Below are 26,301 nucleotides of genomic sequence, written 5' to 3'. Positions count from 1 at the left end.
TAGCTTCTCTTGCCTCTTGCTGCAAGAATGTCTGAGGAGTCTTACTTTGAATCTAAGACAGAGGAGTCAAACAGTGCAGAGATGTCATGTCAGATCACAGCAGCAAGTAACGGGGAGGGCCATGGCATGACCCCGAGTCTGCAGGCCATGATGCTGATGGGCTTTGGGGATATCTTCTCAATGAACAAAGCAGGAGCTGTGCTGCATTCTGGGATGCAGATAAACATGCAAGCCAAGCAGAATTCTTCCAAAACCACATCTAAGAGAAAGGGGAAGAAGGTGAACTTGGCCCTGGGGTTCAGTGATTTTGACTTGTCAGAAGGTGATGATGCTGATGATGACGGTGATGAGGAGGATAATGACATGGATAATAGTGAATGAAAGCAGAAAGCAAAGTAATAAAGTTGAAAATGTTTGGAAAAACAAAAGAAGCTTGTTATCTCAGTCTGTACAAAAACCAGTAAGGAGGTAGAAAACCAAGCATGGCAATTGTAGGCCAAGTACATTTGTATGACAGTCATTTCTTTGCTGATTTTACTTTTGATTTGCTTTTGCTTTACAGAAAAATGGGGCAGGGGAGGGGATCAAGCCAAAAAGGTATATGAATCAGCAAATGTGGTGCCTGATTATAGAAACTGGTGATTCCATATACAATATAGTATTTTTAACTAATGGCATTCTGACTTTTTCTTTAATGAATAGCTTGATAGCTTGTATTTGATTTGGTTTGATTTCGTTTATTCAATTGCATAAGAAAACTTACATTTTGAGTAAGCACTCTTAACTTCTAATTCTTCTTTGACACTTGATTTTCTTATAACATGCTACTTTTTTTTTCTTGTGGCAATACACTGTACTGTCAGAAATAATTGATAGTGACTACAAAGCCAACAATAAGAAAAGTGAGATGAAAGAAGGTTATAACAAATACCTCTTCAGAAATACCTAAGTGCCAAGAATTTTCAATACTTCATAGCACAACTATTCAAAGTAAAACCTGGGAGATGTTCTCAATAGTACAGGAAGGAGAAATAGTCTAATTTGAAAACAGCAGATGTCACAGGCTTCCATCCCAGTGCTGGCCCTGGAAGCTTCTGGACAACAGCACGCTGCCATCTAAGGCTCACTTTGTCCTTCATAGAAAGGGAAAGAGATACTTCCCTTTCTTAAAGGGATGGTCTTACAGGAATACTTTCAGGCGGTGTGAGTGTGATACAGGCTCTGCCCTTGCGGTATGCGTGTTTGCTTTCCAGAAGGGCCGATCATCTTGGATTCTAAACACATGTACAGATTTTTTTAAAGAAGGAACTATTGTAAAAGGAATGACAAAGATAAGTTTTCATCACTTAGGCAAAAGTGCAAGAGGAAGGGTTCTTTTTATGTCGAATGCAGCCTTCCAGAGTTGTGTTTCTCGAACCCTGACCAGGTGATGCCGGTGTTACAGAGAAGTAGTCGTCGGTGCCACTCAGAAAACCCAGGCAGCCAGGGAGATCCTCCCAATGTTATTGCGTGTTTGCTAAAGGTTGTTTAAACTATTAAATACTGTTTCTTTAAAAAAATTCTGAAACATTTATAGTTATATCAAAAAAAGACGAAAGAACAAAGACTTTTCTCAGCCTAAATTAGAGGGCAGTGCCATTCATTTGACTGTTAAATCAAAGCGCTTTCAGTGGTTCTTTTTATGGGAGATTTAAGAAAGGATATCATCATAGATATTATCTAGCACTATTTCCAAGTATATTTGATCGTAAAAAGCCTCCTGGAATTTGAAGCCTGGCATGCTTCTGATCCCCATTAAAAGCTGAAAAATACACAAAATGTTCAGTACACCATTCCACCTTTTTTTGGAGAAAAGTAATGAATAAAATGTTGTGGGCGTGAGATGTAGAACAGCCTGCGTACGTGGAGGGATGGAGAGAGCGATCTGAAGTCAGTGTGGTTCAGAGCCTTGGTCTCCTTACTGTGCCGCCGTGGGCACACTATTGAACCTCTGTGTGTCCATTTGCTCCTTAACATGAGAATGATAATAGTACCTACTTTGAGGATTGTTGTGAGGATTATTATTTATTATTATTATTATTATTATTAAATAATACATGTAAAGCCCCTAAGTACCAGGCCCATGGTAAATGGTCAGTTAATATTACCTCTTGTAATTATGTCAGTGAAAAGGCACTGAAAAATAAGTGGTTTCAGTAACCTTCTAGAAAACAGAACTATCGACTTCAAGTGATAATTGTTTAGTATGATATGAAATTAAAAGTGGCTCGCTTTCAGGAAAGGATGTGAGCTGTAGCTTTATTCCATTGCTCTGTGAAGTGACCGCCGACAGACTAAGTAAACACAGAAAGAAGAGGTAAGCGTCTCACCTAGAATATGGTTCCCCACTCACCCAATCTGGTACATAGATACAGATAAACACCCACCACAGTAGACTGCCGATGACAGATCGGCACATACCTTCCTAAGCATCCTGTCTGTGCTCCCTGACTCAAGGCAAGCCACTCTAGCAAAAAGGCTGGGAGTGGAGCTTAAGGGACAGTTTTCAACTCTTGACTTCCCAGCATGCTCTGGGTTACTATGGCTTAGCAACCTGAAGGAGAGAGCCAAAGAGAATAGTTGAAAAGCCTCTTGCTATAAGAGGGCTAAATAGGAATGGAGGGAAAAATACCAAAGAATAAAAATATAAACTGAAAACTAATCCTCTTGCACATTTTACCAGGCAAAGATAAAGTCATTCGTTCCACAAACATTCATCGAGCCCCTTCTCTGTGCCAGGTACTATTCTAGGCAACAGCAGGACAAAAACATTTGCACTTGTGGCCCTTACATGCCAGAGAGCAGAGATCAACAATAAATAAAGCTAATGTGTAATGTAGTTGAACACATTTGCGAAGGGCCTGCTGACAAGTGCAGCAGGGAAGGAGGCTCAGGTGCACGGGGAGTGTGCGGTTGTCCAACGTGCGGTCAGGACAGGCCTCCCCCCTGACGAGGGCATCTCTGTGGGCTGAGTTTGGGGTCTGTGCACTTTACGTAAGGGCATAAGCTTTGCCCCTCCTTAGGGACAATCAGCAATAAATTTAAAACATAGGAGCTGAATGAAATTGAATTTTTTCCTCTACATATAAATCTGTTATGATTATACATGAAGTTTTGCTGCATTAATAAAACCAGTCAAATAGGGCCAAAAGATAAAGGTAATAGGACTCTATACCCAGACCCAGAGTCACCATGAATTAGGTAATACTTTGTTCATCTTTCAATTCCTGCCATTTCCCACCAATATTCCAGAGATGGTTAGAACTCAATACTCTGCCATCAAGAAACTGCTAGCATTGAAGACATAGCAGATTGATCACTGAGGTCAGTGGTAAGCTTGAAATTGCTCTTCACGAGAATTAGGCTACAGGCCGTGACCATATGGTCCTGGCTATTTCCTGTGTGTTCCAAATCAGTATCTTTCTCAGGTGTTGAACATCCCTGAAACCTGCATCATAAAACTGAATTTTAATGTGGTCTCCCTCTGTGAAGGTTAGAAGACTTTAGACTCTGTTATTAGTTTTATTAAGTTTAAAAAGAAATGGTTATCGGCCATATGCATAAAGTCTAATGCTGAAGTTAATTGTGCATCTTCTAATTCACTTTTCAGATCAGTTTTAGAAACAGCAGTTTTATTGCTGTTGAATTTATTTCTAATTATTTGACTTACAAAAAGGGGCATTTATAAGAGAAGAGAAAGAAACAAATTTGAAGATTCACAATGAGAGTTGAAACTCTAAAGTGTAGTAATAATTGTCAGAGCCACACAAGTGCAAATACACTATTCTTTCAGCTCTTTTCCTTTACTCATAAAGGTGACCGTGTGGAATCTGGTGGCACCCTGCTAGTGGTGCTCACCAGAGGCAGGGCTGGCACCTTAGGGTGAGGGGAGTGCTAGCCATCGTTCTGCCTGTCGTGGTGGCCATGATGTATTTAGTGCCCAGTGGCCAAAATGGTAACATCCCAAATGCCAGGGACGGTCGCACCCCAGGAAGAATTCCATCCAAAATACCCGTTTTCCCCTCCTCCACTGAGAAGCTTGCTGATAAACTTGGCAGTTTCAGAGTTCCATGTCTAACTTTTTCCCCACCCAAAAGATGTACTTACAGAATTACAACTACCCCATCTGATTTTTGTATGTTAGTGGCATTTATCTTAACCGCCCCCGCTGTGGAAAAAGTTTCTTTCCCTGTGACAATGCTGGTGGGAACTTTATGGAACAGCTTGGTTTACTCTCCTGTTACACAAATGCCATACTAATAAAGAAAAACGTCGTTGAGGTTACAGTTCTGCAAAGTAGCCAGGTCTGTTTAAAAGGGCCCTTTTCCTGACAGTCTTTTTTCTTAGCAGAGTCACAATTTAATATTTTACATGAGTCACCAGTGTAACGAGGTTGCAGGCCCTCTTGTTTTTAATGTTGTGGAACTGTTGAAGGCCAGTTCTTAGCCCATGATTTTTAACATGCAGCAATTTGTTAGACATGAACACCAGCTGGAGAATTCAAACTTGATCCCCATTACAATCAAGGGACGGGGTGGGGGCAAGATTTGGGAGTGATCCAAAATGACTTCTGTAGCACTGTGAGGTGCATAACTTTATTTTTAAAGTTTTCATTGGAGTGGTACTAATTTCATGAAAGACCATTTTAAAATTTATTCTGAATTAAATATTGATACTTGAGTTTTTTGGATACACTACACCTGTGGCAGCCTTTTGACATTAGCAGTCTCACCAAACCACATATATAACAGAGCACAGTTTCTATAATCGGGTACCTTTGCTGCTTTTGAGTAAGACTGTCTCCAGCTTAGATTGTAAGCGCTGCCGGAGAGAAGACTCCGGTCTGTCTTTTGACCGTAGCACAGCCCGCCAGCTCTAGATGCACCTCTGCTGTGATGAAAAATGGGTGTCTACCGGAAATCTGGAGGACTCACTGCATTTCCTCTGATTCCCACTCCCTTTGCGCTCTGTTGCCTGTGCGGAGATTTCCGGCATGTGACTATTTACTTCAAAGTAGAGTTTCAAGCACCTGCATTAAATATTTTACATCGTGTGCAGAATAATATATCTTTTAATGTCAAACATAATACAGTGCACATATTGCTTTTACACGGTTTTAAAATTTTTGTACTAAATAATAGAAAATATTTATATTCTTTGAGTGTGAGCTTTGAATAGATGACGGCATTATTACTTTATTGTTTTTTTAAACAAATTTTTTTCTCAGTTATTCTATTGCAATGTTATCCTGAGCAAGTTCTATGCCAAAATCTTGTGCAATGTTTGTATGGAAGACGACTTGTGTGGCAGGGCTGTGCGGGTCCCAACTTCAGGGCTGGAATTTGACATTCCAGCACGAAGTCCAGAGTGTACTCAGAAATCCGAGTTGGTGTCATAAATTTCATTTTGATGTGAACTTTGCTTTCCTTTGTTTTAAGACTCCATTTTACAATAAACGTTTTGACAGTAAATCCCTTTGTTATGTGTTACTGTGTACATCACATCTTTGTTAGATTTGATTCCCAACATCCTTTGATGTCACACACACGCACATGAGTCTGAGCTTTTCTCCCCTGAAACCGGTTGGAGTGTACACAATGAATGTGTAAAGTGATGGGGCAGTCACAAGTTGGATTTTTTTTATCTCCAAAGAGAGACAGAAGGCTTAGGGCTCACCCTGCAGCAGATACACTGATAGGTTAACAAGGTACAGAAAACATAAGGGAAATGGTGAGTCACTGTGTGGCTGGAGGTCATTAACTCTATCCCCTGTCCTGCCAAATCCAGGCTGTCTTGAAACAGTGCCTTGTCTCACTGGTCTTGGCGAGCAGCCTGCCGAGCATGCCCTGGCCAGGTGGCTCAGTCCCATACACCAAAAGGTGGTTGCAGGTTCAGTCCCCAGTAGGAGCACTTATGGGAGGCAACCCATTGATGTGTGTGTGTGTGTGTGTCTCTCTCTCTCTCTCTGTTATCAGTAAAAACATATCACATATACTCGGGTGAGGACTTAAACAAAACAGAAAATCCTGCCACTGCAAATATCAACTTGAACCCAGTACCTTTCCCTTAGCATCGTCTTGATGAGCCATCCTCAGAATGGGACAAAACTCTCCTTTTGACATGAAAGCCAAAGGTGTTGATATTGATTAGTTGTTTCATTGACAGCCTTTATTCTAATCAAGAAGTACTTCTCTCTTTTAATTTTATTTATTTTTTTTAGAGAGGGGAAGGGAGGGAGAAGAGAAGGAGAGAAACATCAATGTGTAGTTGCCTCCTATGTGCCCCCTACTGGGGACCTGGCCTGCAGCCCAAGCATGTGCCCTGCCTGGGAATTGAACCCTAACCCTTTGGTTCACAGGCCGGCACTCAATGCACTGAGCTACACGAGCCAGGGCTCAAGAAATACTTTTTTATCACTTCTGTTTAGCACAACATTTGCGAATGGTATAAAAATCAAAATGCTGCATCCCTCTCTTCTCTATAAAAGCCAGCCCTGATGCAGGGAAACACTCCTGGAACAAGTTCTTACTTCACAATTGTGTCCATGATGGGAAAGGGAGATGACATACATGTTCTGCAGCTGCACCCAGCTGCCCTGTGCCCTGTAGAGAAATGAAACTTGTCATGTATTTTCTTTGATAGAGTTTAGTTTTAGATACTATTCCTCACATCATTTTCCTTTCTGCATTATTAAAGCAGGTGAGTGCATGTGACCACTGGTTCCTCCAGATACCAGGTATTTCAGAGGAGGGAAGGGACCATCCCGAGGGAATGGAGCACACGGGGGCAGCAGAGTAGTGGAGAGTGGTAGTGAGTTCTGCCCTTGCGCCCTATCTTTATTGCCCACACTTGACACAGTCACAGTCATTGTAACCAGTGGACTTTTTTTTTTAAATTTCTGCCAGACCCCCCGGCCTAATTTCCCTTTATCCTTAGACACACACACACTGCCTCTGGAGCCCTGATGCCCCAGGTGCCCCGCCCCCCCTTCTCCACCCGCCCCCACCACTGCCAGTGTCCTACCCTGTTGCTTCTCCTCGCCTGCAGCCACTGCCCTTCTCCTTGCCCTGCAGTGCCCAGCTGGAGCCACCATGCCTTCCATCCCCCCACCTTAGCCTACGAAACCCTTCCTTTTCCCTGGCAAGCCCATAGACGTTGAACTTTACCGGAGAATTTAGCGTTTTCGTAAATGCACCCTTTAATGTCATTCATTCAACAAATTGTTCGACAAAAATGTACCAGGTCATGTATGCCAAGCACTCTGCCAGGCACTGAGTATAAACCAAGATGAAGGTGACCTTGAACTCCTCCATGAGTAACTCATACCTGTTTTACCCCATTTCAATTAAAAGCTCATTGAAGGCAGAGATGTGCGTTTCCTAGCAGGGTTTCGGCATCTGAGTTCAAAATGCCTACAGATTAAAAGGATTAACTTGCCCGTCCTCTTGTTTTTACAATAGTGTTAAAAATAACCAAGTTCAGCTTTTTTCCAACTTACCCACAAAAAAATGTTATTTTTAACTGAGGTTAAATAGCACTTTGCCGCATTATCTCATGAGCAATTCAACCATTTTGACAAGTTAAGTTAGTTAAAATTAATGGCTATCACCAAGTCACAGGAGACCCAAGGTTTGTTTTTTTTTTTCAAGTTGTGTAGGCGTTTATCATTCAGTCTCTGGCTGGGGGCGCACCTTGGAGAGACTGGCCCTCTGGGTCTGAAAACCTCTTGCAAAGTTACCTTTCGTGTTTGCACACCCCACAGGGAGGGAGTTTTTTTATTTGTTTGTTTTAGAGCAAATTTGTAACCAGGGCTTCTTAGAACAGTTCCACTTTCCCTTGTTCTTCATCCATGGACCCTAATACTTGGCTTTAAAAATATAAAGCAAGCAGAACATTTAGTTAAACACTTAGCAATTCTCCTGTGCAGAACAAGCATGAGTCGTCTGGTTACCAAATGGTTGCTTTGGAATTTTCATTAATAATCAAACGATCCTCATGCTGCCAGAATTCCAAGGAAGGCTCTGGAATCTGACAAATGTCACAAATTCCTTGACTGCGGAGCCCTATTGTGGGCTATAAAAGGACTCTTGTACCAAGTACCGAGACAGAAAAATCTCAAGATGTATAGTGTCTGGTTATGGCAGCTCACCAAGTACAATGAATCAGGCCCTGGCCAGGTGATTCAGTTGGTTAGGGCATCATCCTGATACGCCAAGGTTGCAGGTTCGATCCCTGGCCAGAGCACATACAAAAATCAACCAATGAATGCATAAATAAGTGGAACAACAAATTGATATCCGCACCCCTTCCTCTCTCTAAAATTTAAAGAAAACCTCTAAAAGAAAAGGTGCCATGAATTGTTACTGAGTGGTTGAGGCACCTGATTGGTTTCTGTGGGAAAAATCCTTGGAGCACGGAAAAATTCCCCTCAAGGTCAGGAAACTCATTTTCCATCCAACCTCACCTGCAAGAGGAAACAAGCCAGAGCAGCACCTGAGAGCTAAACTAGAAAACAGAATAAACCAAAAAGACAATGATAATATTGCTTTTTAAAAATTTCATTCATATTTCCCATGCAGCTGCTGCCTTCCTTTGAGATTGGCTCCTGGACGGAAGATGACGTGGTAAGCTGCTCCCGCTGATGCCTCACGTGACGGGGGCAGGTGTTCCCTAAATCTGTCCACGAGTTAAAGACGCAGCTAGAGGGGCTTGGGCCTTAGGAACTAGGAGTTGACAGATTCCGTGTTTTTCTGTTTTTAATGCAGTAATGTTTAAAATAAGGCCTGAAGAGCAAAGCAAGTATCTCTTCAAATCTTACAAGAGGATTCTACCTCCCTATTTGCTCAGAAAGGTATTCCAGAATACAATAATGAATACCAATGACAAAACTAGAAGGCTTGTCCAGGATACCAAATGAACACACTTAAAATTTTCTATCTTAAATTTTCCTAAGATTACCGGGGATGGACTTGACCACGGTGGAGAGAGATGCAGCAAAGGCGATTCCACTGAGCTAGGTCTCCTCCCTGCCTTAGGCCAGCTCCAGTGTGACAGGTTCATTTTTGCCACCTTTACGCTGACCTTCCCAAGGAGGATGGACTCGAGCTCTCAGACATTAGAGATTCTCTGGCAAGTAGAGCCAGAGAACCCCCATGTTTCTGAGAGAATATGGACAGACTCAAATCAAGTCCTACACCCTGCACTCAGGGAGTGGCCTGGGGGAGACTCCCGCTTAGCCTGTTGTATCCCTGTGTCTGCTTCCTTAGTGAGAAACAGGTCTGAGAATTCTTAGTCAGAGACCTCAGGGGCTTATGCTCAAAGTGTCGTTCAATGAAAAGGAAATCAGCTGTAATGCCATCCTTTGCAGGCTCCCGCCCTGGGGAGTGGACCAGGTGCCACGAGGTACAAACTGGCTGCTAGGAACTCCTGGGAAGGTCTGTTTACCTAATGCAACCTGGTTTCTGTGCCAAGGCATTTCCCCCCCGCCCTTTGTATTCTGGTGAATCAAAACCGCTTTCAACGTTAGCTGACCCCTGGGTTCTGCAGGGAAAGGAAACTTGGCACTAGCTGTGTCTACTTCGCCCCATTCGCTGGGTCCTGGTGATTCTGGGGTTCCTGCCAACCCCGCCTAACAGGGAGAGAGGACTTGGGATCTCCTTTATTCACAGGCATGGATATAATCCCTTTATCCCCAGCTGCAAAGCTGGTGCATCTAATTTGAAAAGAAAAATTTTTAAAGGCTGTTTTTCAGTCTTTGCCCTGCCTGGGGTTCAGTGGTTTTCAGACCATTTAAATAAAATTCTAGGATCCAGGACACCCCGGAGAATTGGTGGGACTGGGTCTGGCCTCCCTTCGGTCTCCCTTGACCCGGGTACTGTGAGATGCTGCCAGTAAGTGTGTACCGGGTGAGATTAAAGGGTACCGCGTCCAGCCTCATTCTGTATAGGAAGCTCCACGATTTAACTTGTCTCGGTCCACTCAGCTTCTTCATGACCAGGCCCAAAGCAAAGGACACATTCTACCCACTTCTCTGTCCACTGCCGTGTAGTCCCTGTCACTCAGACAATGGCTGGGCAAGCACTGGTTAGTGCCCCTCTGTAGCCCTGAGGACACAAATGGAAAGTCATTATAAGAACTTTTTTGAAAGAATTTCTAAATATCTCCCAAATAAGAAGGAAAACCAACATCTCTCAAGTGTTCAAGAGCCCAAAGAGAGGGATAGCTTCAATTTGGAAGCTTAAAGTTTTAAAATCATAAAGAGAAAATTTTCTATTTTACAAGAATTAAAGATATTTTACTCTATTGAGAACTACAGGAGCTACTGTTAAGTCTGGCCACTGAGCACATATGAATCTTCAAAACTGTATGTGTCCTTTCTTTCACAGTATTTTTGGGTTCAGCAGCTCGTCCGAAAAGGCAAGTGGAATAATTTACCTTCTTAATTCATGGAGTTAACTTTGCTCTGGATATGATTTAGTCTCATTTTATTCCGCCTTCTAATCGCTTCCTTCAGGTGACTCTTCAGCGGAGATGAGCGCCTACGCAAGCTTGTTTAAGGAAAACAACATCACGGGAAAGCGACTGCTGCTTCTGGAGGAGGAGGACTTGAAAGACATGGGCATTGTCTCCAAGGGGCATATCATTCATATAAAGGTACCTCAGAAAGGGAGAACAGCCGACAGCTCCTCACTGAGCTTCTGCTCAGTGGCGGATGGCGCGCTGTGTTGGCGGCCGCAGACAGGAACAGGGCTGCACTGGCCATGCAGAACCATGTCCATGCCATTTGGTTTTTAGCTGCTGCTCCCAGGGGACCCTACTTTTTCCTCACAATCCACAACAAAAAGGGTTAATACCTGACACAGCAGGAGTCGCCTGGATACACCTGAATACCACCCCCACGTCCTCAGGAAGTCTCTAGTGGAGAAGATACAGGTATTAATCCTGCAATGATGATGCAATGACAGATGTAAGAAATGTCAAAGAGAAGAGATGAGGTTGAACTGAGGAAGGGCTTCCGTGAAGAATTATGAAGGAATTAATTGCTGAAGAATAAACAGGCGTTAACCCAGTGAAGGGGGTAGAGGAAGAGGTTTTCCAGGGGCAGAGCATGCCTGTGGAAAGGCCCTGGGCAGGGAGAGCTTACTGTGCAGGGGGGGCGCCTGCAGAACTGGCATCCCACCCGGGAACGGCAGGTTGCAACTTTGTTTAAGGCCAGAGAGGCTAGATACCCATTAGGCATCCCTAAGGATGCCAGAACTTGTGCATGGCTTGTGTGGAAACTCAGCCCGGCAGTGCCTAGAGTGATGGGAGTGTGGGTTCAATTTGCCGTCTTCATAATTTTGACCTGTGGCAGACATCTCCGTACTTACATTCTAACCCCTCGTTTTCTCAGGCAGTTCCACCACTGCCCCCGCGACTTCAGTCTTGAACAGCCTCAGAGCTAAACCTCTGGTTTTGTTGTCTCTTTTTTTCGTAGTTTAGCAACCAGATCTGTTTGTTTTTATTTTGTTTTTTAGTTACTCAAACCAAATAAGAATTGCTGGCATCTGTGCTGGCTGCCAATGACAGTCTTTGAGAGAGAGAGATCTTAGGATAAAACCAAGTTGGCTCCTCAACCCCAAACCTCCTCAACCCCAGTGTGGGTGGATGAGGGGTGGGCGGAGGTTAGAAAGAGAAACAGAATAAAGAAGGAAATGTAGAAAAGCAGCTCCCCATCCAGACTCACATCTCCGCAAGGCCTCAACCAACATGCCAGCTACTTTTCTGTTACCTCCATTGGAGCTCCCAGCAGTGGCCAGTCTAGGGAAATCTCCCTGCGTCCAAGGGGAATGCATCTACTTGCATCTTGTGGGCCCTGGATTCATGTACGGGACACCCTTACAGCCCTGCGTACCCCTCGGGCGATGGCTTAGCCTTAACCTTCATGTTTCCTCCCTCTCAGAATCTGAACCGGAAACCTCATACATATAGATACACCTCAAAGGCTGGCAAACAACTTAATCTTGACCTCTGAGTGTGGGCAGATTCATTCCCAAAATCTGTGCTGCCTTAGATGGACTACAGTAGAAAAAATTATTTTCTCTGGTACAGAGAAGTTTCAGGGTTCCAAAAGAGAAATTTGGTAAATCTTACGTTATTTGGCAGCTGCCCAATAAGATGTTCCTGCCTCTGTTGGCTTTGGGAAAAAACCAACATTCCTTAAGGAGCAGTCAGGAGGAAAGGGGGTGGCAAGCTGTGACACCTCACCAAGACTCACTGTGATTTAAAGATTCCCAGACCTGGCCTAGGACAGCCCAAGTGCCTCCCCCCCATGCCAGCTGGTGTCACTAATGCAAACAACGTCCAGCAAATGGGTTCTCATTCAACAAATTCAGTAAGTGCCTACTAATTGCCAGACTGGGCCTGAGAGGAAACAAAGAAAAATTCTCCCCAAAAGAATTTATGTCCCGGAGAAGAGATAAAACATGTACATACAACTTCTCACAATAGAGGGTCTTCACAGTTCAGAGGAAAGGAGCTATTTCATTACCTCTGCTTGGGAGGGGCAGCGGGGGAGGCAGAGAGGGAAAACAGCAGGGGGTGGGTGGCCCTTGAGCTGGTCCTGAAGGAAGCACAGAATTTGGAGTGTAGAGAGCAGTGGGAAAGGAAAGAACATTGATCTAGACAGAGATTAAGGAGTTAAGAGAAGAAGAGAGCAGAAGAGAATGTAAAGGAGTGGCAAGTGTCTCCGTCTGATGGAAGCGTCGGTGCAGAGGAGGGTTCAGGATACAGAAAGCGGGAGGCAGGTGGAAGGCCTCAGGCCTGGATCTAGGATTTGACCTGGGATCAGGAATCTGTGGGGAGTATTAGAAGTTTGGGGGATTGACATGTTTAAAATTTTGCTTCTGGAAGTTGTCAAGTGGATTAGAAAGGGAAGGCTAGATTTTGAAAGACCAGTTCAGAGGTTGTAGTAGGGAGCAGTAGGGAGCAGAGAAGTGTCACCGCAGCCAAAGGTTGAAAAAGCATTATAGAAACAGGGCCTGTGCTGTCGAGAAGCCGAGAAACACTTGCACGGAGAAAAAGCCACTGTTGGACACTGCCAGGTGGGGTGGGGTCAGCGCGGTGTCCTCTGCTCCTGAGCTCCAAAGAGGGTGTGACCAGCATCTGTGGGGGGACTCAGGACCCCCTCAAGCTCCCAGATGAGTCTGCATGTGCACATAAAGACAGTTGGTTCTCAGAGGAGCGAGTCACAAAAATCAGGCATGTGGACCCTCCACCTAACTGCCAAAGCCCAGCTGTATTACAGCGGCCACATGGTAGGGGCTCAGTCAACAGGTCACAGTCCATTAAACTTAGCTGGACCAATCAGCTCATATGAGAGGGGGAAATCAAGGAAAAAAAGTCAAGGAAACTTGCAATGGGAGGGTCCTGCATACACACTTAGGGTGCTGAGGATAAACGATGCTTCAGGCTGGGCCTTTTGGGATGGGATATTGGATGAGTATCTCCAGACTAGAGAAGCACTCAAGGTGCTTGTCAGAAGTGTTACACACCCACACACTCATGGGGAGATGAGCCCTTTATCCTCCGCTCTTTCACTAAGGCACAAGCATTGCTGCATGCCGTCTCAAAGAGGCTCTCAGCTTTAAACGGTCGGTTATAAAACCAGCCATGGGAGCCGCCCTTCCACCTACCCTTCTGCTACTCAGTGTCCTCTTGGAGCCTGTCTGGGCTCCTTTCTGCCTGAGCCCAGCAGCCCTCACGTGGAGGGGCCGTGTGCAAGGAACAGGGCTGAACATCCGGCAAGTGTTCATTACATTGTCAAGTGTCAATGGCTTTCACTGCATTTTGCAAAATGCATCTAATTTTTCTCCCATTGGCACTTTTTGTTCTCTACGTGGTATGTTCGGTTCACAGAAAAGCTGGATTATACCTGATGAGTATAAAAAAGAATCATAATTTAAATTGTCCTCCTGTCCTTTAAGAGTTCTTTGTGCATCATTGGGGGAGGGAGTGTTGGACACGTACCCACGAACAAGCCCTTACAATGCAACAAACCCCTTCATGAGATTTCAGCCTTAATAAAAAGTCTCTGGTGAAATATTCATGTTCTTTGTTGTTTTTCCCAGTTACCCTGGGTGACAACTGCATTCTATATGCTGGAACATTAACTTGTCACTACCATACCGGTGTTTGAAGAATGGTTTTATTTATTGTTTAGTTTGAGATTTAAGTTCTTAAATATCTTCCTGTCCCATTAAATAATTACAAACTGCATATAATACCGTGAATAATCAGGTTTATTCTCAGTAGGTGTTGGATATTAACATCCCCAAGATATTTTATGAACTCCATAAATAAAGAATGCCTTTATATGTGCACAATAATTGTAATCCTCTCGGCATTATCGGATCATTAATAAAGTCATGTGCTTTTTTTTACAGTCAGCCATTGAGAAATTAACCCATGATTACCTAAACTTGTTTCACTTCCCACCACTAACCAAGGTAAGGAAGCTTTTTTTCTACTGAGACTATGCTACTTTTATTGGCATATGCACCTGCTACCTCCACACCTAAATTTGCCAGTGTCGGGAACCGTTGTTTGAAGTGAAATTTAATCATATCTGTCCAACAAAAGGCCCTTTGAGTGAAGCTTGGAATGCGCCTAAATTGAATACCTGTATTCCCTGAAAGTTGAAATATTAACAATACATTTGTGATAAGAACTACACATGTTACCTTAGTGGCTAGAGGAGGGAAGTGCCAGTATCTGGCCTCCCACCTGGCTCCGGTGACCTTTGTCTAACTCATAAGTCACTGAAGGAATTCACATGCTAGAGCTCAGGACGTTCACTTGCATTTTGGGGCGGGAAGCTTATTTTTTAACAAATATTAGTGTATGTGGCATATTCTTTTAATGTAGTCTAAAGGTATGTGATATACTTCATTATAAAATTAGTAGATACTTGCCCTTATTACACAGAATTCTTCTCATTCACTCCCAATTACTGTTTTCCATCTCTAAACCCTAGAAGGTTCATTTGTTCCTCTGCTTGGTCCTCCATCCACATACATTCTCGGAACTGCATACTTCCTCTTCAGGAACAGTTGTAAATACGTTGAGTGTTGTGAATCTCTCAAGGCAAAGTCTCTCGGTGCATCTCCAGGTGCTAGCGCATCACTAGGGTAAAACTGCACAATGGAAGATGCACTGTGAAAAATGTCAGGCAGTGACATTCGATCTGTAGTGCATGAGATGACACACCCTGTGTTTGGGGACATTCTCAGAAGCATACAGTAATACATGTAATTACATACATGTAATTTCTCTTGCTTTAACTAATTGGAATTTGAAGCTTAATCCAAAAATAACCAAAAGTTAAACAATAGATTAGAATGGAAAAACTAGTGCTGAGAAATCATCTTTTACATGAGACGTAAACACAAAAACTCTATTTAGAATAAAATGGTGTTTGGTCTTCTGTTTTAGGACTCAGTAGGTGAACCTGAAGAAAATGAGGGAAAAATAGTGAATCTTGAACTTGTTTTTGGTTTTCACTTGAAACCAGGAACTGGCCCAAAGGTAAATCACATTTTAAATCTTTTGGATAAATGTCAACCTAATTTAAGAAGAGGGTAAAGAGGGGAAATGGTGATGGAAGGGGATTTGACTTGGGGTGGTGAACACACAATACAATATACAGATGATGTAGAACTGTACACCTGAAACCTATATAATTTTATTAACCAATGTCACTCCAAGAAATTCAATTTAAAAATAAAGTAAATGTGCCCTGGCTGGCATAGCTCAGTGGATTGAGCACGGGCTGCGAACCAGGCATCGCAGGTTCGATTCCCAGTCAGGGCACATGCCTAGGTTGCAGGCCATGACCCCCCACAACTGCACATTGATGCCTCTCTCTCTCTCTCTCTCTCTCTCTCTCCCTCTCCCTCTCCCTCTCTCTCTCTCTTCCTCCTTTCCCTCTCTAAAAAATAAATAAACAAAATCTTAAAAAAAAATAAAGTAAACGTAAAAATTTCAACCTAATTTATTCTTTTTCTATCCTAGAACTCCATGGTTTATATACTGCCCCTCCCCCCACCCCTGCTCAGCTGGTAACTTGATTCTGAGTAAGTCCATAGACTTTATAAAGTAGACTTAGTTGAAATGCTGCCAGCTGCCTCTGCAATCCAGTCTAGGAATCTTACTCTCGACACCCAGATCCTCAAGGAAACTCACACCAGAGCATGGGTGGGGAGTGGGCCGCGAATACCAGGGCAAGTGTCTATGCTGCTTGACTCCTGGTGTCCTGTTTCCTGTTTCTTAAGGGGAACCAGCTTTTAATACCAGAAGTAAAATGACATTGAGAATGGAACAGTAGGCAATGTGGAAACTCAGATTATCAACTCCAAATAGGGCAGCTGGACATTTGACCAAGCTTCATTTCGTCAGGCATTCACTTTATGTTATATTTAGAGTCTGGAAAACTTATTTGGCCTAGGTGGCATATACGTTGGAATCATAATATTCTGTGTTACTTTGGCTTACCATAAGGAATTAGTATAATGGTAACTTCTACTAACTGAGCACTTGCAGCATTATGGCATATAGTACTGAGGTGTTGATGTTATCTCTCCTATTTACAAATGAAGAAACTGAGGCTCTGAAAGGTTAAATAACTTGTCCACGGGTTACATGGCTAGTAAGTAGCAAAATCAGAATTTGAATGCAGTTGTCTCGGACCCCAGAACCAAAGCCCTTAACTGCTACACGATTCCTACCTTTCCTTGGAGGCAGCCACGAGACCTTGTACACACAGCTCCTCCCAGCCTGCAGCCAGTTGCTCTGGCGGGGCTGGTGTCAGCTCCAGCTCTGCTGGCCCACTGACCCTTCACTAAATTAAAGGCTTACCCAGGCCATCACTGGAACCAGTGCTTAGGAGTGAGTGGAAATTGTTGCAAGGGGTTGAATTTTCATCTGGGGCTTCCAAAGATGCTCTTTCTAGACACCGGACAGAGTGTCTTGCCTGCACTGCTGCAGGCATGTGGATGCTTTTGGTGAATAGAAATCTTCACCTCCCTTGTTTTAGCCACATAACTTGACTGAGTGAGAGCTGCTCTCACTCCAGGTTTCCCGTCTAAGAATACTTTTCGTTTCCCTTGACAATGGGTCATTGCCTCTTCGTGCCTGTTGTTAGAAGCAGCCACTGAAAGGAGGCAGCACAGTAAGTTCCTCTGCCCCCGACAATAAGCACCAGCCCTTCTAACCCTGAGATTCTCCACCTGTGAGCGCCTCCCAGCCCATCTCACGGTAAACAAGTTGCACATTTTAATTTGCCTTCTTTGATATTCTCAACTCCATGGCACTTAATTTATGAGTACTCTGTTTGAATGTTTTTATGACATGTGGGGTGTTAAAAAAAGAGGAAAGAATTTTCTTGAAAGAGATTTGGTCAAGAATAGCCTCAACCAAGAAAACACTTTTCAACTAACAAAGAAATGATTTATTAATGTGGAAAAAAATTTTAGTAAATGTTAAAAGCTATAAATGATACTCGATACCAAATACAAGGGTCTGTTTTTTACTGTAATTGTGTAGACTTCTTGAGTCATTGGTTACCCACGGGCCTAAAGTTACCGCAACCTTTGGTTTTCTGCTGATCCATGGTTGCCCATGCAGAGAAATAATTTCACCCATTCATTTGCACGCGTTTACTGAGGACCTCCCGTGTGCCTGGCTCTAGGCGCAATACTGAAAATACAAAGTCAAAAAGTACAATTGAGGCTTACAAGGAACTCATGGCTTATCAGGCTGTGGCAGTGCCACGGAAGTGCCATGGGCTCCAGGGCTGCCTGCGATGGACCTGATGGGACTTTGTCGCTAGCTGGAGATGAGTGAGTGACTGGGAGGGGCCCCGTTGTTGCTGAGGTTTCCAGTGCAGCAGCAGGACAGATGATGTGATAATTGGTCAAAAGTGAAATACACAAAGTGGATGTAATGCCAAGGTGCTAAAAATATAAAGAAGCAACTGAAATGGGTGAATTTAACCAGGAAAAGCCTTTTTGGAAGGGATGAATTTTGAAACGGGGTTTGAAGGGGTTCATGGTGTTGTTTGCAATTAACTTCCTGCATATAATGTTTAAAGCGTGTGCTTAGAAAGTGCTTCTTTCTCACCAGCTTAGATTGTTTCACAAATGTCACCTCGCTTATTCCCTTGGCATTTCTGTGAGATGCACAAGGCATTGTCATCGCTGATTAGGAAACTGATAGAAAGTGAAAGTATGTTACCAGCTCAACTGAGGCGAGGACAGAGCCGAGACCAGAAATTACATCTTTATTATCTCCTTTGTACTACACATGTGCTTGCTGTTATACCTAACTCAAGACTTTTGAGCCACTTGTAAACTTTCATAAAATCCTGCTAGTTCTGTCCAGCTCTAACCTAGCAGGCTATGCCAGCCTTCACCCTCACATTATGAAATACTTCCTCACAGATGTGCTTTAAATAGAAATTCCAATTCCCCACATGAAGCCTTGTTACTTTGACCCTTAAATGTAGACCTCAAGGAAAAAAGACATCCTCAGAATCCCAATTAACTGAGTTTTCCCACGCCCACCTTCACGGAGAAGGCAAAGACTGTAGCCTCGTCTCCATGACCGGAATAAGTGACAAGGGGACCCTGGAGCTTCGGAAGTTCTCTCCAAACCCGAGGTTGCATATCGGGGGGATTTGCTTGCCCATTTCATCTTTTCTTTTACAAACAAAATGAAAGATGTGTTTAATGACAACCTTTGGAAATAATGTATGACAGCAACTCTATCATGGAAATAGTAGCTACCTTTCCCATTGCACCTGAGAAGGACCACCAGCTAAATACCACTTAAAATTGATATGTTGGCTAAGTAACTGACCTACTAAGAGGAAACAGCAAAAAATATTACCTTATGTACAAATGTATAAATATATGGAGAAGAAAAAACCTTTCATTAAAAGGCCTGACAACCTTTTGGTCTAAGAAGTCAGACTAATTTTTTTTGTTGTTTTAGCCTCGTTTACAGCCATGTGAATTATGGCACCAAAGGGAGGTGGGTTTGTCCAACCGAGCAAAGCCACTCACATTTGGGGGGCTGTGCCTGCTCCTGTGGTGCTTGCCCGGGGTCTGACACACTCCTCTGGAGAACAGGCCTGCCCACACGCACTGCACCACGCGCACTGCAGGGTGCTCGCGCAAACAGCGGCCTTGTCCTGGTCCTCTCCTCAGACAGCCTGGCAGAGAAAATGATCGGGCCAGAGGCTTTATGCACTGAATATTTAAATCGAATAAATAGTAAGTGAGAATGAGTTTTCCTCATTTTCTTGACCTATTTCTAAAGAGTACAATTGATTGTTCATTTAAAGAGCTTTGTATGTTGAGGCAGCCGTGGAGGTATGACAATGGAATTGGCAGAAATTGGGTCTTTCTCAGCTCAAGTGTCCTGTGCTAAGGGCTTGAAATGCACATGATACTTAAAATATTTTATACCTCTGACAGGCACTGTGGCAACTACTTTACAAACACTTTTCTTATGTAATTGTTACAACCGCACCCCCCCCACCCCCGTCACAGGAAGCATTGTCCCTGTATTATCCCTAAGAGGAAACTGAAGAAGAGGTCAAGGTCCTTACCCAGAGTCCCCGCCTAGTAAGGGGCAGATCCAGGGCAAGGGCCGAACCATGCTGTCATGCTGCCCCTTTTTAGAAAGTATCATCGTCCCCCAAAATAAGTATATTGGTAATAAAAAAATGGGGGGTCCGTTAATACTAAATTACCATTTTGTTTTGTGGGGAAAGTGCCTTGAGTTTGATAATCTGAGGCCTGTGACTTGGCACAAAGGAAAGGGGCTTCCAGAATCCCAGGGAGCTTCCTAACTTCCCAGGGTGGCAACCACCCTTTTTCATTGGCATATTCAGCTGCATAGAGTTTACTAATATATCTGTAATAAATTCCCCAGTCAGAAATTGATTCTCACATTTTGCCAAGGAATAAACTATCAAATCACCCAGCAGTCCAACAGTTTTCTTGCTAAGATCTTTTTGAGGCTTTGTGTCATAAAAATTCAAACGGAATTTTTTGAAGAAACTATTTGGGAGGCCGTCCATTCCTTGTGAGTGCAGGACAGCCACACACTTTGTCCCTCGGGTCCTCTTCCCAGTGAGGCCAGGAAGCCTGGCTGTGGGTCTGAGCGGATTACCTGTCATAGAGAAGACACTGGGGTTGGAAAAACCCCTGTCTGTCCCAGCGCCCTGGCCTCAGGGGACCCTTATGTAGGGCTAGGCTTCCTGATTCCAGTAGCTCCCACCAGATGACCAGTCCTTCTGGTTTCCTTTAGAACAGTATTTTGGGGTTTGTTTTTTTATAATACTTTTTTTAAAAGATTTTGTTTGTTTACTTCTAGAGAGGGGAAGGGAGGTAGAAAGAGAGGGAAAGAAACATCAATATGCAGTTGCCTCTCGAGGGAGGGCCCTGCAGTGGGGACCTGGCCTCCAACCCAGGCATGTGCCCTGACTGGGAATTGAACTGGCAACCCTTTGTTTTGCAGTCTGGCACTCAATCCACTGAGCCACACCAGCCAGGGCTAGAGCAGTATTTTAAAAGAGAAAGTGAACCAGAAAGAGAACGTAAGAGGGACATTTTGAAGAGGAGGAAGCAGAACTTACTGCCCCATCGGAGCGAAGGCTTTCCTGTCCACCTCTCCCTCGTCCTCTTCCCACCCCATCATGGTACCTTCTCCTGCTCTCCAGTCAGAGAAATTCAGTCAGTCATTCTGCTTCTCCAGTTGTTTCAGCTATTTGTTTAAAAAGCTGCTTTTTACAAATACTTTTCACTTACTATTATACTTTTAGGTCTTTATTAGATTGCTTATAAAATGTTGCATTTAATAAAAGTAATTGAATCTCCAGGTCCTTTCTCAGAGCACTATAAATATCAAAAACGGTCAAATAGGGCTTTTTTTTCCTATTGTGTAATTTTCATAAATGGATAAACATGAATAGAATAACAGGGCACAAAGAAAAGGATTTTGTAAGGAAGTAAAAAAGCCAACACCTTTTGTAAATTTCATAACAGCTAAATCCAGTGCTTTTCTTCACCCTGACATATCTTGTGTTTATTAAAAAGTCAGTGTAAGGAAATTTATTTCTCAAGATCAGCTATTTGAGGGGGAATATATGCACACATGTGTTTGTGTGACTACGTACATAAGCTTGCAGTGGTAGGGTTCTATAAGAAATCAAGTTTTAATTGACAGCAAAGGAACAAATGCAGTTCAGAATTTGACTACTTGACTTGCCGCTGATTTCTCATTAGACCGTGGCAGTAGACTTCGGACTGGTCGGGCAGCGGTCCATACACTAGGGCCGGCCTGGGAGGGGCGCTCGCTCCGTGCCTGCTGCTGCGTTGACAGTGGTGTGTGGAGATGGCCTGCCAGGAAAGGTCTAACACCTGGAAAAAGCAGCCCTGACGTGCAGTGTTTGCAGATTTCTGTATTGTAAAAACTCCCACCATGGCCAATTTTAAGTGACCAATCTGACATCACTGAACTTGAAGTCAGGAAGAGAAGTAAACACTCATACCCTGAGGGCCAACTCCACCACACTGTTGGATCACTTTTCTTAGGCTTCTTAAACGAGATTACAAATTCCTTTAAAAATAGCTAATAGCAAGGAAGTATACATGATAAGACCTAGGTTTGAAGAAATTACAAGCCCACCATCGCTGGCTTCCAGCTATAATAATATGTGTAGTTAGGTCAAAGAGAGCTTACGCTTTCCATTGAGTCCACTGTTAGCCCGGGTCTCCTGAGTCCCCATCGGCTCATATGGGTGCACTGACCACATTGTACGAATCAAAGATTCGGGTTTGAATTTGTGAAGAGTAAAGATATACTTATGGGAAAAGGGAAACAAAATTTTAATCTGTGGTTTTCTTTTTAATGTTGAAACAGTCGTAGTTCCAGGTTCCCAAAGCCTCTGGGGCTTGCTGTTAAGTTCTGCAGAGAGAAGACCCCGATGATGTGGACTGACAGTAGCTCTGCTGGTAACAGTGCCCACTAAGGAGGCCAGTGGTTTTCAAGTATCATATTTCTTGGAGTCATTTCTGGAGTCATGGGAGGTGGGAGGACGATTTAGTATACAGAAGAGCTGTTTTCACATTTTGAGAGTCCTGGGTAAAGGTTTATTTGTGGCCCACTTCTCAGTATTTAAAAAAATTTTAAGCAGTAATTAGGGAAGCCAGACCACCTCCCATATTGGTTAAGAAGCTCAGCCTGAGATACAATAGATTCTTAATTATTAAAAAATCGATAACCAGACTTACTGTTCGCTTTCTCCAAGATGAGTACCTAGTACCTTCCCATTTCAAGTACAAGTTTTAGAAAATAAAAACGCCCCTTTCAAACATGTCAGCTAGCATCTAAACCATTTCAGATAGCCAAGCGTCTCATACATCATATGAAAGTATGTCTCACTTGATTTCACGTTATTTTAACATCATCCGCAGTCCCTTTTCTTTGCACATAACTCAAATAACAACCCCCCAAAACGCAACATAACAACCTTATCGCCACTGGTGTCTCGTTGGCACCAGTCCGCCCTGACCTTAGACACAAGCCATTGTTAAGGCTATAACGCATTTACATATTTTGCAATAAAACATCAGTTATTTGCATTACTGTGTCAAGTTTTATTTGATTCTTTCACCTAAAAATGACTCATTTTCCTTTCTTGTATTTTAAAAACCAACTACTCTAAGCTTGTTTGAGAATAATCAAAAATTGCCCATTTAGCTAGAAGTCATTTTCTTTTCAAAAGGCAAATGTTATTTAATCTTTCAGCTGTTCATTGTGCCATCATAAATACTTTCTTTTCAGCACAGTTGTGGGGACTGAAATGAGCCCACTAATTGCCTCCCATTTCGACTGACATGTGGTGGTTTAGTGGAAAGAGAACACAGCAGGGAGAAGGAAATAGGAGGCTGAGAAAATGAGAGCTAATTATTTTCACTGCCTCATGTCAGGCTCTGTGTCAGCCTTGTTTTTACAAACTGGAAGGTTTAGCACTAAATAAAACAAACTGGCGTCATGTTTTTATATACTGGCAGTGTCATGGAAGCAGCTGCACATCTCAAAGACAATATAATGCCTGCGTTCGCATGGACACCATCTGACAGACACTGTGAGCCACAGCTAATGAGGACATCACAGTGGTGCCAAGTGAAAGGTGCTGAATTATGTATGATTCTTCATCAGTACTGCAATAGTCCTGTACATCATTATGAGACATTGTTTTGCTGAAGAGATTAAAACATTCTTAGTTCCAGACCTTGCAACCTATATGCGCTGAAAGAGGTTATTAATGGAATTTTTAGGGAGAGTTTCTTGTGGATTTCTTTTTGGTTGAAAAACAAATCTCGTGGGACAAAGCCGTGATGGGTCACGACACTGTATAGATAAAGAAGAGAAGCAAATTAACCATACTTGCATTATCTTCCTTTTAAAGGCAGCATAATAAAATAGAGTGTAGCGGGGTGATACATAATGATAAATAACCCAGGTGCTATCGCGGGATGCTCCACTCTCCTGCCTGTAAAACAGCGGGTTTCAGCAGCTGAGCTAGATAATAGCAACGCGTGTGAAGGCGCCTTCGGAGGCCTAAATCATCAACATCTTACTACTTTTAATACCAGCATGACCAACATTTCTATCATATTTTTATTTCATCTTGCATTACTTCTTACATTTCACAACAGTCGCCTGCTATGAGGCTGTTTCCCTTTTTTCCCCTCTTCAATCTTAAAAAGTTTATCCAACCTCTGTGTTTTATATATTTTTAAATGTTTCCTCAGTACAAGCCTTTATAAGATGTGGGGAGGGGGGGCTCTTTGCTAGAATTCTGAGTGCTCTCTGACGATTTTACTGTTCCTCTGTTCGTGGGGCAGGGGTGGGCACATTAAACATCAGTGTCTCTGCCATTGGGCTGGGCAGGCCCAGTACGTGCCTTCCAATTCTAGCACAGCTAACTGAACTTACTGCAAACCTCTACATTTTCTGAGCCTCAGTCTGCTCACCTGCAAAATGGTGTCTACAACAGGGTAAATCTGGCTTAAATAACATGGCTTAATCTCAAAACCATGGTGCCGTGTGAGAGCAACTGGATACGCACAGTGTGTACTGTACACTCCAGTTTTGTGAAATTCTAGAGCAGGCCAGATCCATCTCTGGTGACAGAAAATGGAACAGTGGGTGCCTCTCTGACTGTGCAGGGGGATCCACCGGGAAGGACACGAGGGAACTTTCTAGGGTAGTAAAAACAACTTGCTTGTTTGGAGGGTTGTATTGGTTCATTAAAGTATGCACTTTAAAATATGTGCATTTTATCATATGCAAATTATACCTCAATAAAAAGATTATCAAAAGGTTATCAGAAAAATTTTTGTCTGTAAACTTCAAGTAAAGGTGATCTGTAGGAGCCGGAAGCCCTGATCTGGGGTCTGTTTCCTTCTAAACTGTCCTGAATAAACTCGACCTTAGATTTTTAAAGTTTTGTCTATAGTGTTAATATTTGCAATAAGATTTTGGTAGGAAAAAAAGTAGAGAGAGAGAGATTGTTGTCTCTGTGTCTCTGAGTTGCCCAGGATTGAAAACAATATTTAAAGTTTAATTTTTGTACTACCTTCGATTCCTTTTCCTATTTGAAAAATTTATGTCTATCTTAATTTCTGTTTCTTTTTATTCCCTCCTTCCTTCTTTCCTTCCCTGTGTGTGCATGTGTGCACGTGAGCAGGGATATCTGGCATCATTTGTACTAGCTTGGAACGCCAAAGAATTTTAAATAGCTTCCAAAGAATGTAGTAGTGATTTCTCAGTAAGAGATACTTTAGCATTAACCGAGTGTTGTTTAGGATTTTATCTTCACAGTGTTGAGTTTCTGTTATATTTGGACAGTAATCTTAAATAAGAAAACATTTTCACATAATTGGCAATGCTGAAGCATTTCAAACAGAATAAATGCTTTCTTATCCTCCACTAACCATCAGGCACATGCTCCTAAAATTATCCAGGTGACTTCAGCAGCTACCCAGACAAATGTTGCATATCCTGAGCTCCCAACAGAATTGGCATTTTTTCATCAGTTTCAAATGCAAAAATTCTCCCCTCCTCACCAAAATTCTATGTGTTTCTTGTAGATTTGCATTGGGAGGCAGATTATCTAGCTAGTGGAAAGGATAACTTTCCGCTTTGGATAACTGCTTTTTGCTGTTCAGGGCCCTGACAAAGAACTTCGCAGGGCCCAGCTCTGCTCCTGTCATCAGTGTCTTTTCCCTAGTGATCAGTAATTGGCATTCCCTAGAAATGTGCACCAACATGCAGATATGAGCAGTGGGAATGTTCCCTTGGGTGGGAATCTAGTCATGAAATAAAAATCCATGGTAGTCAGGACCAGTCCCATGATCTGCTTGTGAAACTGGACGGGCTTGGGATGTTTCTGATTTGGAAGGTAGAAGTCGTACCTAACTACAAAGTCCTTTAAGCCAGGGGTTGAGGGAAGTGTTTGTGATTCCAGATACTGGTGAAGGCCATCAAGAAGAAGCATACAGACAATGAAACAGCATCATATACACATTTAACAATAACCTTTTTCAGCAATGGGAGGGGAAAATGGGCTATGTTGGACTTATTGGAGACTCAGTATTTCTATCTCTGCCATGGAACCCTATAAAGGAATTAATTACAATAATCTGGGAACTTCTGGTCAAGATGGAGGCATAGGTACATACTTTGCCTCCTTGCACAATCACAGAAAGAATTACAACCAGATCTGAAAAACAAACAACACCCAGAATCATCAGAAAATCAAGCTGTATGGAAGTCTGACAACCAAGGATTTAAATAAGCCACACTTATCCAGATGGGTAGGAGGGGCGGAGTTGCAGAGACGAGGTGGAAAGGCGGTGTGGCATGGATAAGTGGCAGTGGGAGTGGTGGCAGAGTGGATGGCGCCACATTCGTATGTGATAGATAAAAATTGGGAGGGATACCCTGGGAGCAAGCAATCCCAGCCCCAGCCAGACCACACAGCCCAGGGTTTCAGCACTGGGAAGATAAACCCCCATTACTTCTGCCTGTAAAAACCAGTGGGGGTTGGGGTAGTGGAAGAAACTGCCAGATTTTCACTGCATAAAGGGCCCATATAGACTTAGAACATATGCAAACCCCATGGCAGCAGCTGGAAAGACACCAATC

The 26,301-nt window shown here is 43.1% G+C and overlaps 1 protein-coding gene across 5 annotated transcripts in view; it reads left to right on the top strand.

Moving 5' to 3' along the window:
- MAP3K20 (mitogen-activated protein kinase kinase kinase 20) overlaps positions 1 to 26,301 on the top strand; it is a 160,548-nt gene that overhangs the window by 118,290 nt on the left and 15,957 nt on the right. For 3 of the 5 annotated variants that reach the window (XM_028509228.2, XM_036023283.1, XM_036023282.1), the window contains 5 exons: positions 8,619 to 8,663; positions 10,425 to 10,455; positions 10,553 to 10,692; positions 14,463 to 14,525; positions 15,511 to 15,603. In XM_028509228.2, coding sequence (XP_028365029.1) covers positions 8,619 to 8,663; positions 10,425 to 10,455; positions 10,553 to 10,692; positions 14,463 to 14,525; positions 15,511 to 15,603 — 372 coding nt within the window. Of the gene's footprint in view, positions 1 to 3; positions 4,135 to 8,618; positions 8,664 to 10,424; positions 10,456 to 10,552; positions 10,693 to 14,462; positions 14,526 to 15,510; positions 15,604 to 26,301 lie in introns of those variants that run through there. The other 2 variants (XM_028509232.2, XM_028509231.2) reach the window with 2 other exon arrangements.

The sequence above is a fragment of the Phyllostomus discolor genome, chromosome 4 (genome assembly GCF_004126475.2).
Source record: "Phyllostomus discolor isolate MPI-MPIP mPhyDis1 chromosome 4, mPhyDis1.pri.v3, whole genome shotgun sequence".
Classification (NCBI taxonomy): Eukaryota; Metazoa; Chordata; class Mammalia; order Chiroptera; family Phyllostomidae; genus Phyllostomus; species Phyllostomus discolor.
This window is presented reverse-complemented; position numbering and strand designations above follow the sequence as displayed.